We start from the raw sequence: 12,672 nt of genomic DNA on the forward strand, positions 1-12,672 counted from the left end.
ATAGTGACATTAAAATTAAGGTTTATTTTTGAAAGAAGACATTTTTCCCCAAATCCTACTATTTATAATTGCAGTTCTACAAGTACTCCTGTACCTCCAGTTTCTTGTACAGTTCACATTTTTGTACATAAAAGCAGACCAGGTTGGCTAAAAAGTATCAGAATTATACTAGCTCACCCACTAGTTTAGCTTAAAATATCAGAAGGGCTGGACTTTAATGTTGTCTTCACTGTAGTTTCATGTGTTGAATAGAAATTAAAGAACATGGGAATGCCCCAGTCTAAGTAACTTGGAAACATGCTGGCAGTTCACAGTTGCTGTTTGTTGCAAGTGCACAATGTTTGTATTTCTCATTGTCACAAATTATATGCAGTTGTTCTCGTGTTTGACATAAGTCAAGATAAGGAATCACATGTGCAACATATGGGCTAGATGCCACCAAAGGAAATGTACCATGTAACGACTATAGGAGCAATAGAACAAAAAGTCCTGAGGTTTTTGTAAATCAATGCACTCCGTTTATTACCACATCTCTTCTCCATATTAATTGAAGTCCTCTGTGAATGCAATTAAAACACCTCAGCACGAGGCAGTATTTTATTTTCCTTTACAACAGTCTCCTTCATTGGAAAGCCATGCTGCATTTACTAAATGTCCAATTTCACTCAGGGGAATTCCCAAGCCCAGTGGTTCTCGAAGACCGGATACAATGTAAACCTAGGTTTATAGCAGAATAAACAAAATTATAACAGCAGGCATTAGATAGCAAACACTTACAACTGGAGTTCCTAAATACATCCATTTTAACAGTTAAAGCAGCAAACCTAGTACTTCTTCCACACTGCATGTGCAAAAATATTCCAGAGGTATAGAGGTTTCTACAGCATATTTTCCAGTGAGCTATACAAGACACAGGACTGTGTGTCCTTTATCCTGTCAGTATAACAGTATAACAGGATAGTAGTCCTGTTGACTACAGAGAGTAACGATCCCAAAACAAAGTGGGGTTAAAAGCCAGTATTACAGAGTAACAAGCTAACTCAAGTTTTGAAAGCATCTTTTTGTAATTGTTCACGGTGAACTGTAAACTATGGCTTTAAAATTTGAGGATATTTCAGATAAATTTTACCTTAAGTGGATAGGTAATTTGAAAACATAAAAAAGCTTTACTTTCAGTGCAATCATACACTGTCTTACCAACCAGTGTTTCTCTTCACCAGCAGATTACTGAGACTGTAGCCATATTTTCTATTCCTCGATCAAACCTCTCTGGATATATGTGACAACAGTATTTGTGTACTGTACATGGAGAAGATGTGGTTTTGCATGCAGATCTGCTTATTCTTAAGGGGAAAAAAATAATGTCGGTAATCTGTAACCAATATGACAACCTTACTTTGTGAATCAGAGTTCCCATACCCTTTCATCTCTTGGCAATGATCTCTGGGTGATGACTCAGAGATGGGTACCAGTTTTGTCAGTGCACATGTGAAAAATTTGCATTTTATGGGTTCCTTCTTGTCTCTCCTCTCTAACAACCCCTAACTTGGACTAAAACATATGACTCCCTCATGAAAATATACAACTATATTCTTAAAAAGGGGCATGTCAAGGGCTGGGGGACTCCTCATTTTCTATCAAGTAATCCTTCTTCAGATATTTGGCCCCCCTAATTAACCTCCATATTCCAAGGTAGGTGTCCTTTAATGAGCTCCTGTTAACCCCTTCAGGATCGACTGCTTCTTGGCTGCTGCTGGCCAAGCTGTCTCTCTGCTCTTCTGCTCCTTGCTGGCCATCCCAACCAGCCACCTCCCCTCCTGCTGCCTCTCTGGGTCCCTTCTCCAGGGACAAACCCTCCAAGGCAAAAGGCGGCTGATAGTCACCAGGCTCCTTCCTCTCATCTTCTCTGTCCTCTTTTTCCAAATCCTCATAGTTGCTCTGCTTTCTGGTCTCAATGAACTTAGCCACACAGTAAATGAGAGAGCCGAAGGTATTGACCACCACTCCGGCTATGAAGAGAGAGGTGGGCTCCACGTCGTTGAAGGCCACCATGCCCACGGTGATGGTGGCGATGCTTTTTACCACCCCGACAAAGCTGGTGGTCACGGCCGAGTTGATGTAGGTGCAGTGGAGGGTGGTGAAGTTCATGGCGCAGCCGATCAAAATGCAGGCCACGAAGATGCAGACCATGGCGGGGTCCTTCCACCCGGGGAAGGACCAGGCGTAGATGGAGTCCATGCTGGCAAAGGAGCAGATGATGAGCAGGGGGGTGGCCGAGATGGCGATGGCATACTGGGCGGTCAGCGGCCCGTAGTCCGTTTCTACACTGGTTTTCTGAATGAGCACCAGATAAGCCGCATGGACCAGCACTGCCAGCACTCCGGTCACGTAGCCCACGAGGTCTCCTGATAGATCCCCAGCTCCTGCCAGGAGAAAAAAAGTGGTGATGAGTCGGGCCTGGGGGAGCAGACCAAGCTCTCTAACTGTGAGCTCACTGTGAACAGGGACTGTCTCTCTTTGTTGCTGTAGAAGCAGTATGGCCTAGTGGCAGGAGTATGGATTTGGGAGTCAGAGGGTGTGGGTTCTAATCCCATCTCTGCCACTTGTCTGCTGTGTGACCTTGGGTAAGTTAGTCACTTAACATTTTAGTGTCTCACTTACTTCATCTGCAAAATGGGGATTAAGACTGTGAGCCCCACATGGGACAACCTGATTGCCTTGTATCTACCCCAGTGCTTAGAATAGTGCTTGACACATAATAAGCACTTAACAAATACTATAATTATTATTATTGTACTTTCCCAAGCGCTTAGTCCAGTGTTCTGCGTGCAGAAAGTGCTCAATAAATACGATTGAATGAATGAATCCATGGAAAGAGATTGGGGAGAGATGCAGCTTGGGCTCGATGGGGTTTGTAGGGGATGGGGAGAGGAGAGAGAGAGAGAGAGAGAGAGAGAGAGAGAGGATTTGTGGAGGTGGAGGAGTGGTGGGGAGAAGGCAGATGAGGAAAAGTCTCCTGGAGACCAGGATGAGAAGTAGAATTATGTTTGGCCTTTAACCCTCTGGGTAGAGAACAGCGTGGCTTAGTGCAAAGAGCACATGCTTGGGAGTCAGAGGACCTGGGTTCTAATGGGGCTCTGTCACTTGTCTGCTGTGTGACCTAAGGCAAGCCACTTCACTTCTCTGTGCTTCAGTTACCTCCTATGGAAAATGGAGATTAAGACTGAGTCCCATGTGGGCTTTTCCCCTTCTAGACTGTAAACGCGGTATGGGCAGGGATTGTCTCTATTGCTGAATTGTGCTTTCCAAGGGCTTAGTACAGTGCTCTGCACACAGTAAGCGCTCAATAAATACGATTGAATGAATGAATAACAACCTGATTACCTTGTAGCTACCCCAGCGCTTAGAACAGCACTTGGCACATAGTAAGCACTTAACAAATATCATTATTATTATTAGTTTCCTCCCTTTATTAAGGGCTGGTCAGTCGTCGACCCAGCTTCCCGGGGAGCCGTGGGAAGAAGGGTTTGGGGAGGAGGCTGGGGCGCAATGTGGAGCCATGCCGAGTTAGTAATGGAGAAGGGCGGCTCTCCTCCCTCTCCCAATCCCCCGCTCCCGGCCCCACTTCCCTTCCTTCCCTTCTTGGCTGGATACCTGGAGCTGGGAGTAGGGAGCCAGGAGCCCGTCCGCGCCAGTTTTCCCAGGGCAAAGCCAACCTCACCTGTACACCCGCCCCACAGCGACTAGGGGCCATCTGGGATCAACCAGCCCCCTAAGCCCCCAGGCTGGCAGTCCCCTGAGCCCCCAGCCTGCCAGCCCCCTGAACCCCCAGCCTGCCAGCCCCCTGAGCCCCCAGCCTGCCAGCCCCCTGAACCCCCAGCCTGCCAGCCCCCTGAGCCCCCAGCCTGCCAGCCCCCTGAACCCCCAGGCTGCCAGCCCCCTGAACCCCCAGGCTGCCAGCCCCCTGAGCCCCCAGCCTGCCAGCCCCCCGAGCCCCCAGCCTGCCAGTCCCCTGAGCCCCCAGGCTGCCAGCCCCCTGAGCCCCCAGCATCCCAGCCCATGGGAAAGGGGGCTGGGGTCGAGCGCTCTGAAACTTGGCTCTGGAAACGAAAAACTGAATTTGTGCCACCGTATCTCCAGCTCCTCCCCTCCCCCTTCCCTACCCCCAGTCAATCAATCAATCGTATTTATTGAGCGCTTACTGTGTGCAGAGCACTGTACTAAGCGCTTGGGAAGTACAAGTTGGCAACATATAGAGACAGTCCCTACCCAACAGTGGGCTCACAGTCTAGAAGGGGGAGACAAACATATTAACAAAATAAAATAAATACAATAGGTAAGTACAAGTAAAGTAAATAAATAAAGTAAAAAATATGTACAAACATACATACAGGTGCTGCGGGGAAGGGAAGGAGTAAGACGGGAGCCCTCGCCCTGTACCCCTGGAGCTTCCTTCCCTTCTTAACCCTTTCCTCCCAGTCATCCTCCTCTTCCCCTCCTTTCCCAGTTTTTCTTCTTCCTACCTCCAACCGTTTCCCCTCTTCCCCGACCAGTCCCTTCCCTCAACCCCCATCCCATTTCCTGCTCCCATCCCTCTTCCTCCCACTAGCCCCGAGGCTGTCCGCCCGCCCCTCTCCCTTCCCCGGGAGAGACCCTGGCTTAGTGGCAAGAGCTGGGGCTTGGGAGTCAGAGGACGTGGGTTCTAATCCCACTTCCGCCACTTGTCTGCTGTGTGACTTTGGTCAAGTCATTTAACTTCTCTGTGCCTCAATTGCCTCATCTGTAAAATGGGGATTAAGACTGTGAGCCCCACGTGGGACAACCTGATCACCTTGTATCTTCCCCAGCGCTTAGAACAGTGCTTTGCGCATAGTAAGCGCTTAAAAATGCCTTTATCATTATTATTCTCTGAGCCTCAATTCCCTCCACCGGAAAATGGGGATTAAGACTATGAGCCCCACGTGGGACAACCTGACTGCCTTGTCTCTAGCCCAGAGTTTAGAACAGTGCCTGGCATATAGTAAGCACTTAACATACTTAATTACTTAATTAATTCCACTTAGCTTCTCTGTGCCTTAGTTCCTTCATCTGTATATATGGGGTTGAAGACTGTGAGCCCTGTGTGGGACAGGGACTGTGTCCAACCCTATTATCTTGTATCTACCCCAGCGTTTAGAGCAGTGCTTGACACAGATTTAGCATTTAATACATTGTTGTCTTGTCTTATGCTGTCGAGTCGTGTCCGACCCATACCATCATTAATTCATTAATTCCAGTCAACTTCTCTATGCCTCAGTTCCCTCATCTGTATAAATGGGGATGAAGGCTGTGAGCCCAAGGTGGGACAGGGACTGTGTCCAGCCCGTTTATTCATTCATTCATTCAGTCGTATTTATTGAGCATTTACTGTGTGCAGAGCACTGTACTAAGCGCTTGGGAAGTACAAGTCGGCAACGTATAGAGACGGTCCCTACCCAACAATGGGCTCACAGTCTAGAAGGGGGAGACAGACAGACAGACTGAGCCCCCTGTTTCCTCTCCTCCTCCCCATCCCCCCCCGCCCTACCTCCTTCCCCTCCCCACAGCACCTGTATATATGTTTGTACAGATTTATTACTCTATTTATTTTACTTGTACATATTTACTATTCTATTTATTTTGTTAATGATGCGCATCTAACTTTATTTTTATTTATTCTGATGACTTGACACCTGTCCACATGTTTTGTTCTGTTGTTTGTCTCTCCCTTCTAGACTGTGAGCCCGTTGGGCAGGCACAGTCTCTAAATGTTGCCAACTTGTACTTCCCAAGCGCTTAGTACAGTGCTCTGCACACAGTAAGTGCTCAACAAATACGATTGAATGAATGAATGAATCATTAACAAAATAAATATGTATATAAATAAATAAATACATAGATAAATATTTATCTTGTATCTACCCCAGCGTTTAGAGCAGTGTCTGGCACAGAGTAAGCGCTCAACGTGGCTTAATGGAAAGAGCCCGGGCTTGGGAGTCAGAGGACGTGGGTTCTAATTCTGGCTCCTCCACTTGTCTACTGTGTGACTTTGGGCAAGTCCCTTGACTTCTCTGTGCCTCAATCATCTCATCTGTAAAATGGGGATTAAAAGTGTGAGCCCTGAAGCAGCGTGGTTTAGTAGAAAAAGCCCGTCTTGGGAGTCAGGGTTTGTGGGTTCTAATCCCGGCTGTGCCACCTATCAACGGTGTGACTTTGATCAAGTCACTTAACTTTTCTGTGCCTCAGTTCTCTCATCTGTAAAATGAGGATTAAGGCTGTGAGCCCCACGTGGGACAACCTGATTACCTTGTATCTACACCAGTACTTAGAACAGTGCTTGGCACATAGTAAGCGCTTAACAAGTACCATTATTATCTCCCCCCTTCTAGACTGAGAGCCCGTTGTAGGGTACGGATTTTTTCTATCTGTTGCCAAATTGTATTTGCCAAGTGCTTAGTCCAGTGCAGCATGGCTCAGGGGAAAGGACCCGGGCTTGGGAGTCAGAGGTAGTGGGTTCAAATTCCACCTCCGCCACTTGTCAGCTGTGTGGCAAGTCACTTCACTTCTCTGGGCCTCAGTTCTCTCATCTGTAAAATAGGAATTAGGACTGTGAGCCCCATATGGGACAGCCTGATCACCTTGTATCCTCCCCAGTGCTTAGAACAGTGCTTTGAACATAGTAAGTGCTCAACAAATACCAAAATTATTATTATTATTATTAAGCACTCAATAAAAATGATTGAATGAAGGAATGAATGACAACAATCACCCTGCATCTACTCCAGTGCTTAGAACAGTGCGTGGCACATAGTGAGAGCTTAACAAGTACCATAATAACAATAATTAACAAATACCATCATCATCATTATTATTGTTGCTATTATGATTTTGATGCTAATAATAATAATAATAATTTTGGTATTTGTTAAGAGCTTACTATGTGCAAAGCACTGTTCTAAGCACTGGGGAGGATACAAGGTGATCATGTTGTCCCATGTGGGACTCACAGTCTTAATCCCTATTTTACAGATGAGGTAACTGTGGCACAGAGAAGTTGTGACTTGCCCAAAATCACACAGCTGACAAGTGGCGGAGCCAGGATTTGAACCCATGACCTCTGACTCCCAAGCCCGTGGTCTTTCCACTGAAAAATGCTGCTTATTGTTGCCTGCCTACTTGTTTTGTTGTCTGTCTCCCCCTTCTAGATGGTGAGCCCATTGTTGGGTAGAGATTGTCTCTGTTGCCCAGTTGTACTTTCCAAGCACTTAGTCCAGCGCTCTGCACACAGTAAGCGCTCAATAGATATGATTGACTGAATGAATTAATGAATTCCCTTCCTCTCTGACTCCCTCTCCCCTCTGGCTTTCCCATCTCCTCCCCCGTCCTCCTGGGGGTCATTCATGCATGCATTCATTCAACTGTACTTATTGAGGGCTCACTATGTGCAGCACACTGGACTAAGCTTTTGGAAAGGACAATTGGGCAACAGAGACAATCCTTACCCAATAACGGGGTCACAGTCTAGAAGGGGGAGAGGGCAACAGAAAGAAACAACCCTTACCCAATAACGGGGTCACAGTCTAGAAGGGGGGGAGAAGGCAACAGATAGAGACAATCCTTACCCAGTAACGGGGTCACAGTCTAGAAGGGGGGAGAGGGCAACAGACAGAGACAATCCTTATCCAGTAACGGGGTCACAGTCTAGAAGGGGGGGAGAGGGCAACAGATAGAAACAACCCTTACCCAATAACGGGGTCACAGTCTAGAAGGGGGAAGAGGGCAACAGATAGAGACAATCCTTACCCAATAACGGGGTCACAGTCTAGAAGGGGGGAGAGGGCAACAGACAGAGACAACCCTTACCCAATAACGGGGTCACAGTCTAGAAGGGGGGAGAGGGCAATAGATAGAGACAACCCTTACCCAATAACGGCGTCACAGTCTAGGAGGGGGGAGAGGGCAACAGATAGAGACAACCCTTACCCAATAACGGGGTCACAGTCTAGAAGGGGGGAGAGGGCAATAGATAGAGACAACCCTTACCCAATAATGGCGTCACAGTCTAGAAGGGGGGAGAGGGCAACAGATAGAGACAACCCTTACCCAATAACGGGGTCACAGTCTAGAAGGGGGGAGAGGGCAACAGATAGAGACAACCCTTACCCAATAACGGGGTCACAGTCTAGAAGGGGGGAGAGGGCAACAGATAGAGACAACCCTTATCCAATAACGGGGTCACAGTCTAGAAGGGGGGAGAGGGCAATAGATAGACAACCCTTACCCAATAACGGGGTCACAGTCTAGAAGGGGGAAGAGGGCAACAGATAGAGACAACCCTTACCCAATAACGGGGTCACAGTCTAGAAGGGGGGAGAGGGCAACAGATAGAGACAACCCTTACCCGATCACGGGGTCACATCTAGAAGGGGGGGAGACAGACAAGAAAACCAAATAAAACAAGGTCTCCTGGGGGACCTCTTGACCCCTGGCCGGAGTGACTCCTGGTCTCTGCGGCCCACACCCCTGTCCTCCTCTTTCCCCTCCCACGCAGGCAGGGATGGGGTGAGAGGAGGGGAAGGGAAAGGAAGGGAGGGTCGAGGAGGGGGGACAGCATCTCTCACCGGCCAGTGCGGCCCCGCAGGTGGTGATGAAGACGGCCACCAAGACCCCGGCCGAGGGCGTCCCGTTCTTGAGGGCCAGAGCGCCGAGGAGCAGGGTGACCAGGGGCAGGCAGCGCTTGAAGACGACGTAGATGGGCAGGCTGAGGCCGCGCAGGGCCCAGAGGGTGAGGCCGGACTGCAGGGTGGACAGGAGGGTGACGGGCGCGAAGGGGCGCGCCAGGCCCAGGCCGAAGCGGGGCAGGGCCAGCAGGCCCAGCCTCCGGCCCAGCTCCAGGCTCAGCGCCGCCGCCCAGCTGGTCAGGCACTGAACCAGCGTCAGGAAGCCGAACTGGTAGCGGCTGATGAGGAACTTGAGCAGGATGTTGAGGGAGCCCGAGAACACCCCGTGCGCGATGGCCACCGAGATGCCCAGCAGCCGGCCCCTGCAGAGGACAGGCATCCTCCTGGGAACGGAGCCTGGGGGCCCCGACGGGCGCGACACCCCGGGGAAGCGCCCAGACACACACACACACACACACACACACAGAGAGAGAGAGAGAGAGAGAGAGATGGGGCCACGGAGGCTGGGAGGCTGAAGGAGGAGGACAGTGGGAGTGGGTAAGGGGAAGGAAGAGAAGGAGGATGGACAGAGGACAGTGGGAGTGAGTAAGGGGAAGGAAGAGAAGGAGGGTGGAGAGAGGACAGTGGGAGTAAGGGGAAGGAAGAGAAGGAGGATGGACAGAGGACAGTGGGAGTGAGTAAGGGGAAGGAAGAGAAGGAGGATGGAGAGAGAGATGGGAAGGAGGAGAGAGACAGGGAGGGAGGCTGGGAGGCCTGGAGGAAGGAGGAGGAGGACAGTGGGGGTGGGGTGAGTAAGGGGAAGGAAGAGAAGGAGGATGGAGAGAGAGATGGGGAAGGAGAGGGGAAGGATGGGAGGAGAGAGACAGGGAGGGAGGCTGGGAGGCCTGGAAGAAGGAGGAGGAGGAGGACAGTGGGGGTGAGTAAGGGGAAGAAAGAGAAGTGGGATGGAGAGGGAGATGGGGAGGAGGAGGAGGGGAAGGAGGAGAGAGACAGGAAGGGAGGCTGGGAGGCAGAGAGGAAGGAGGACGAGGAGGAGAGTGGGGGTGAGTAAGGGAGGAAGAGAAGGAGGATGGAGAGGTGGGAGGAGGAGGAGGGGAGGGAGGAAAGGGGAGGAGAGAGACTCGGAGGAAGGGAGGCTGGGAGGCAGGGAGGGAGGAGGAGGAGGAGAGTCGGGGTGAGTAAGGGGAAGGAAGAGAAGGAGGATGGAGAGAGGTATGGGGGGGATGAGGAGGAGGAGAGGAGGGAAGGAGAGAGAGGGAGGGAGGCTGGGAGGCTGGGAGGAAGGAGGAGGAGAGTGGAAGTGAGTAAGGGCGAGGAAAATTTGGGGTGGGTAGGGGAGGAGGAGACGGGGAGAGGAGGTGGAGGGTGAGGAGGAGAGGGGATGGGGACGAGGAGAACAGAGGTGAGTAGCGGGGAGGAAGAGGAGGAGGATGGAGAGAGAGATGGAGAGAAGGAAGAGAGGGTATTGTACTTTCCAAGCGCTTAGTACAGCGCTCTGCACACCGTAAGCGCTCAGTAAATACGATCGAATGAATGAGGAGGGTGGGAGACGAAGGGGGAGGAAAATGGGAGGTGGATGGGGAGGAGAAAGGGGGAGGAGGTGGAGGGTGGAAAACGGACGTGGAGGGGAGAAAAGAGGAGGAGAGTGGGGGGGATGAATAAGGGGGAAGAAGAGGAGGAGGATGGAGAAGAGGGGAGGAAGGAGGAGGAGGAGAGTGGGGGTGAGTAAGGGGGGAGAAGAGAAGAAGGGGAGGGGAGGGAGGAGGAGGAGAGTGGGGGTGAGTAAGGGGGAAGAAGAGGAGGAGGATGGAGAAGAGGGGAGGAAAATGAGTGGATGGGGAAGAGAGGAGAAAGAAGTGGAGGATGAGGAGGAAAGGGGATGGGGGAGGAGGAGGAGAAGGGGGGCAAGGAGGAAGAAAGCAGGAAAGGGGTCTCCGCCTCTGCGCTGGGAGAGGGCGCTGGGGGAGAGGGTGGACGGTCGGACGGTGGGATGGACGGTCGGTCGAACGGCCGGTGTGGTGGACGGTGGGAGTGTCGGGGGCGTCCTGTCCGGGTCCGGGACGGTCCTAGCGGCCGGCCGGCCGGCCGGCGTGGGGGCGGTGGCAGCGGGCGGCTCGGCCTGCCGGAGCCCGGAGCGGCCGGGGGAGGGGAGGACAGAGGGGCCGGGCTCACACGGGGGCCGGGGGCGGAGGGAGCCAGGGAGGAGGAGAGGACAGGCACCCCGGCAGGCGGACCCACCCACCCATCGACAGGGCAGGGGCTGCCCCACCGTCAGGGTTTTTTTATGGCATTTATTAAGCGCTTACTATGTGCAAAGCACTGTTCTAAGCGCTGGGGAGGTTACAAGGTAATCAGGTTGTCCCACGGGGGGCTCGCAATCTTCATCCTCCTTTTACAGATGAGGAAACTGAGGCCTAGAGAAGTGAAGTGACTTGCCCAAAGTCACACACCTGACACGTGGCAGAGTCGGGATTAGAACCCACGCCCCCCGACTCCCAAGCCCGGGCTCTTTCCACTGAGCCACGCTGCCTCTCGTGTCAGTTGGCGCCCACGGCTCCTTTGTCTCTGCGAGAGGTCCGGCCCATTCATTCATTCCATCGTATTGACTGAGAAGCTCTTCTCTAGAGGGAGTGCTCAGTACTTAATACATTAATTCGGTTTATCGTTATTAATAATCATCATTGTTATTAGTGTAAGAGGTTTGCATAGATAAGCTGTACTCTCTTGCCCTTACCAGTCATGGTCCCTCCAGGCATGGGGTGCAACAAGTGAGTAGATGAGCAGACTGCGTATTTATTATTTTACTATTCTATTTTATTAATATGTGTATATCTATAATTCTATTTATATTGACGCTATTGACTCTCGTATTGACCCTCCCTGGGCGCAGAGCACTGCACTAAGCGCTGAGGCGCACGGGTTTCCCGGCTCCCGGTCTCTCCTCTCTCTCTGTCCCACTCCCCGGGGGACAGCTCCCCCCTCCCCCGCCTCCTCGGAAGACCCTCTTCCCTCTCCAACCCATTCACCGGGAGATCCTCCCCCACGTGCGGCTGCCCAGGAAAACCCTCTTAACTTCTCTGTGCCTCAGTTACCTCATCTGTAAAATAGGGATTGACTGTGAGCCCCCTGTGGGGCAACCTGATCACCTTGTATCCCCCCAGCGCTTAGAACAGTGCTTTGCACATAGTAAGCGCTTAATAAATGTCATTATTATTATTATCCCACCCACCAGGACACCCTCTCCTGCTGGACCCCCCCTCCCCCCCCCAGCTCACCTGGAAAACCCTCTTCCCTCTCCATTCCACCTACCGGGAGACCCTCCCCCCCCCCCCCCCCCCATCCCCCTTCAACTCCCTGGGAAAGCATTCTTCTTTCTTCATCCCACCCACCGGGAGACACCCCCCCCCCCCCCACCTCCAACTCCCTGGGAAAACCCTCTTCCCTCTCCATCCCACCTATCTAGAGACACCCCCCCCCCCCACCTCCCTGGGAAAACCCTCTTCCCTCTCCATCCCACCCCACCTCAGGCTCCCCAGGTAACAATGATGACCTTACCTTAAGCACTTACTCTGTGCGAAGCACTGTTCTAAGCGCTGGGGGGATAAAACGTGATCAGGTTGTCCCACATGGGGCTCACAGTCTTAATCCCTATTTTACAGAAGAGGTAACTGAGGCACAGAGGTGTTAAGTGACTTACCCAAAGTCACACAGCTGACAAGTGGCGGAGCCGGGATTAAAACCCATGACCTCTGACTCCCAGGACCGTGCTCTTTCACTGAACCACACTGTTCTAAGCGCTGGGGTAGATACAAGGTAATCAGTTTGTCCCACGTGGGGCTAACAGTCTTAATCCCCATTTTACAAATGAGGGAAGTGAGGCACAGAGAAGTGAAGTGACTTGCCCAAGGTCACACAGCAGACAAGTGGTGGAGCCCGAATTAGAACCCACATCCTCTGAGTCCTGAACCCGTGC

At 51.5% G+C, this 12,672-nt stretch overlaps 1 protein-coding gene across 1 annotated transcript; it reads right to left on the reverse strand.

The window, feature by feature from the left end:
- Positions 1-1,112: 1,112 nt before the first annotated feature.
- On the reverse strand, positions 1,113-9,078 carry SLC35D3 (solute carrier family 35 member D3). The gene is made up of 2 exons (XM_038740864.1): positions 8,640-9,078; positions 1,113-2,423 (listed from the first exon to the last, which is right to left on the reverse strand). The coding sequence occupies exons 1-2, from the start codon at positions 9,076-9,078 to the stop codon at positions 1,609-1,611; spliced, it is 1,254 nt and encodes a 417-aa protein (XP_038596792.1). The 3' UTR covers positions 1,113-1,608.
- Between the last annotated feature and the right edge of the window lie 3,594 nt (positions 9,079-12,672).

Source organism: Tachyglossus aculeatus, chromosome 2, assembly GCF_015852505.1.
Source record: "Tachyglossus aculeatus isolate mTacAcu1 chromosome 2, mTacAcu1.pri, whole genome shotgun sequence".
Lineage (NCBI taxonomy): Eukaryota > Metazoa > Chordata > Mammalia > Monotremata > Tachyglossidae > Tachyglossus > Tachyglossus aculeatus.

Excerpts from the sequence above, each read along its gene's own strand:
- SLC35D3 (XM_038740864.1), bottom strand. The coding sequence starts at position 9,078 with ATGCCTGTCCTCTGCAGGGGCCGGCTGCTGGGCATCTCGGTGGCCATC. Across the intron at positions 2,424-8,639 it reads CTGCGGGGCCGCACTGGCCG|GAGCTGGGGATCTATCAGGA; the intron begins GTGAGAGATGCT and ends TTCTCCTGGCAG.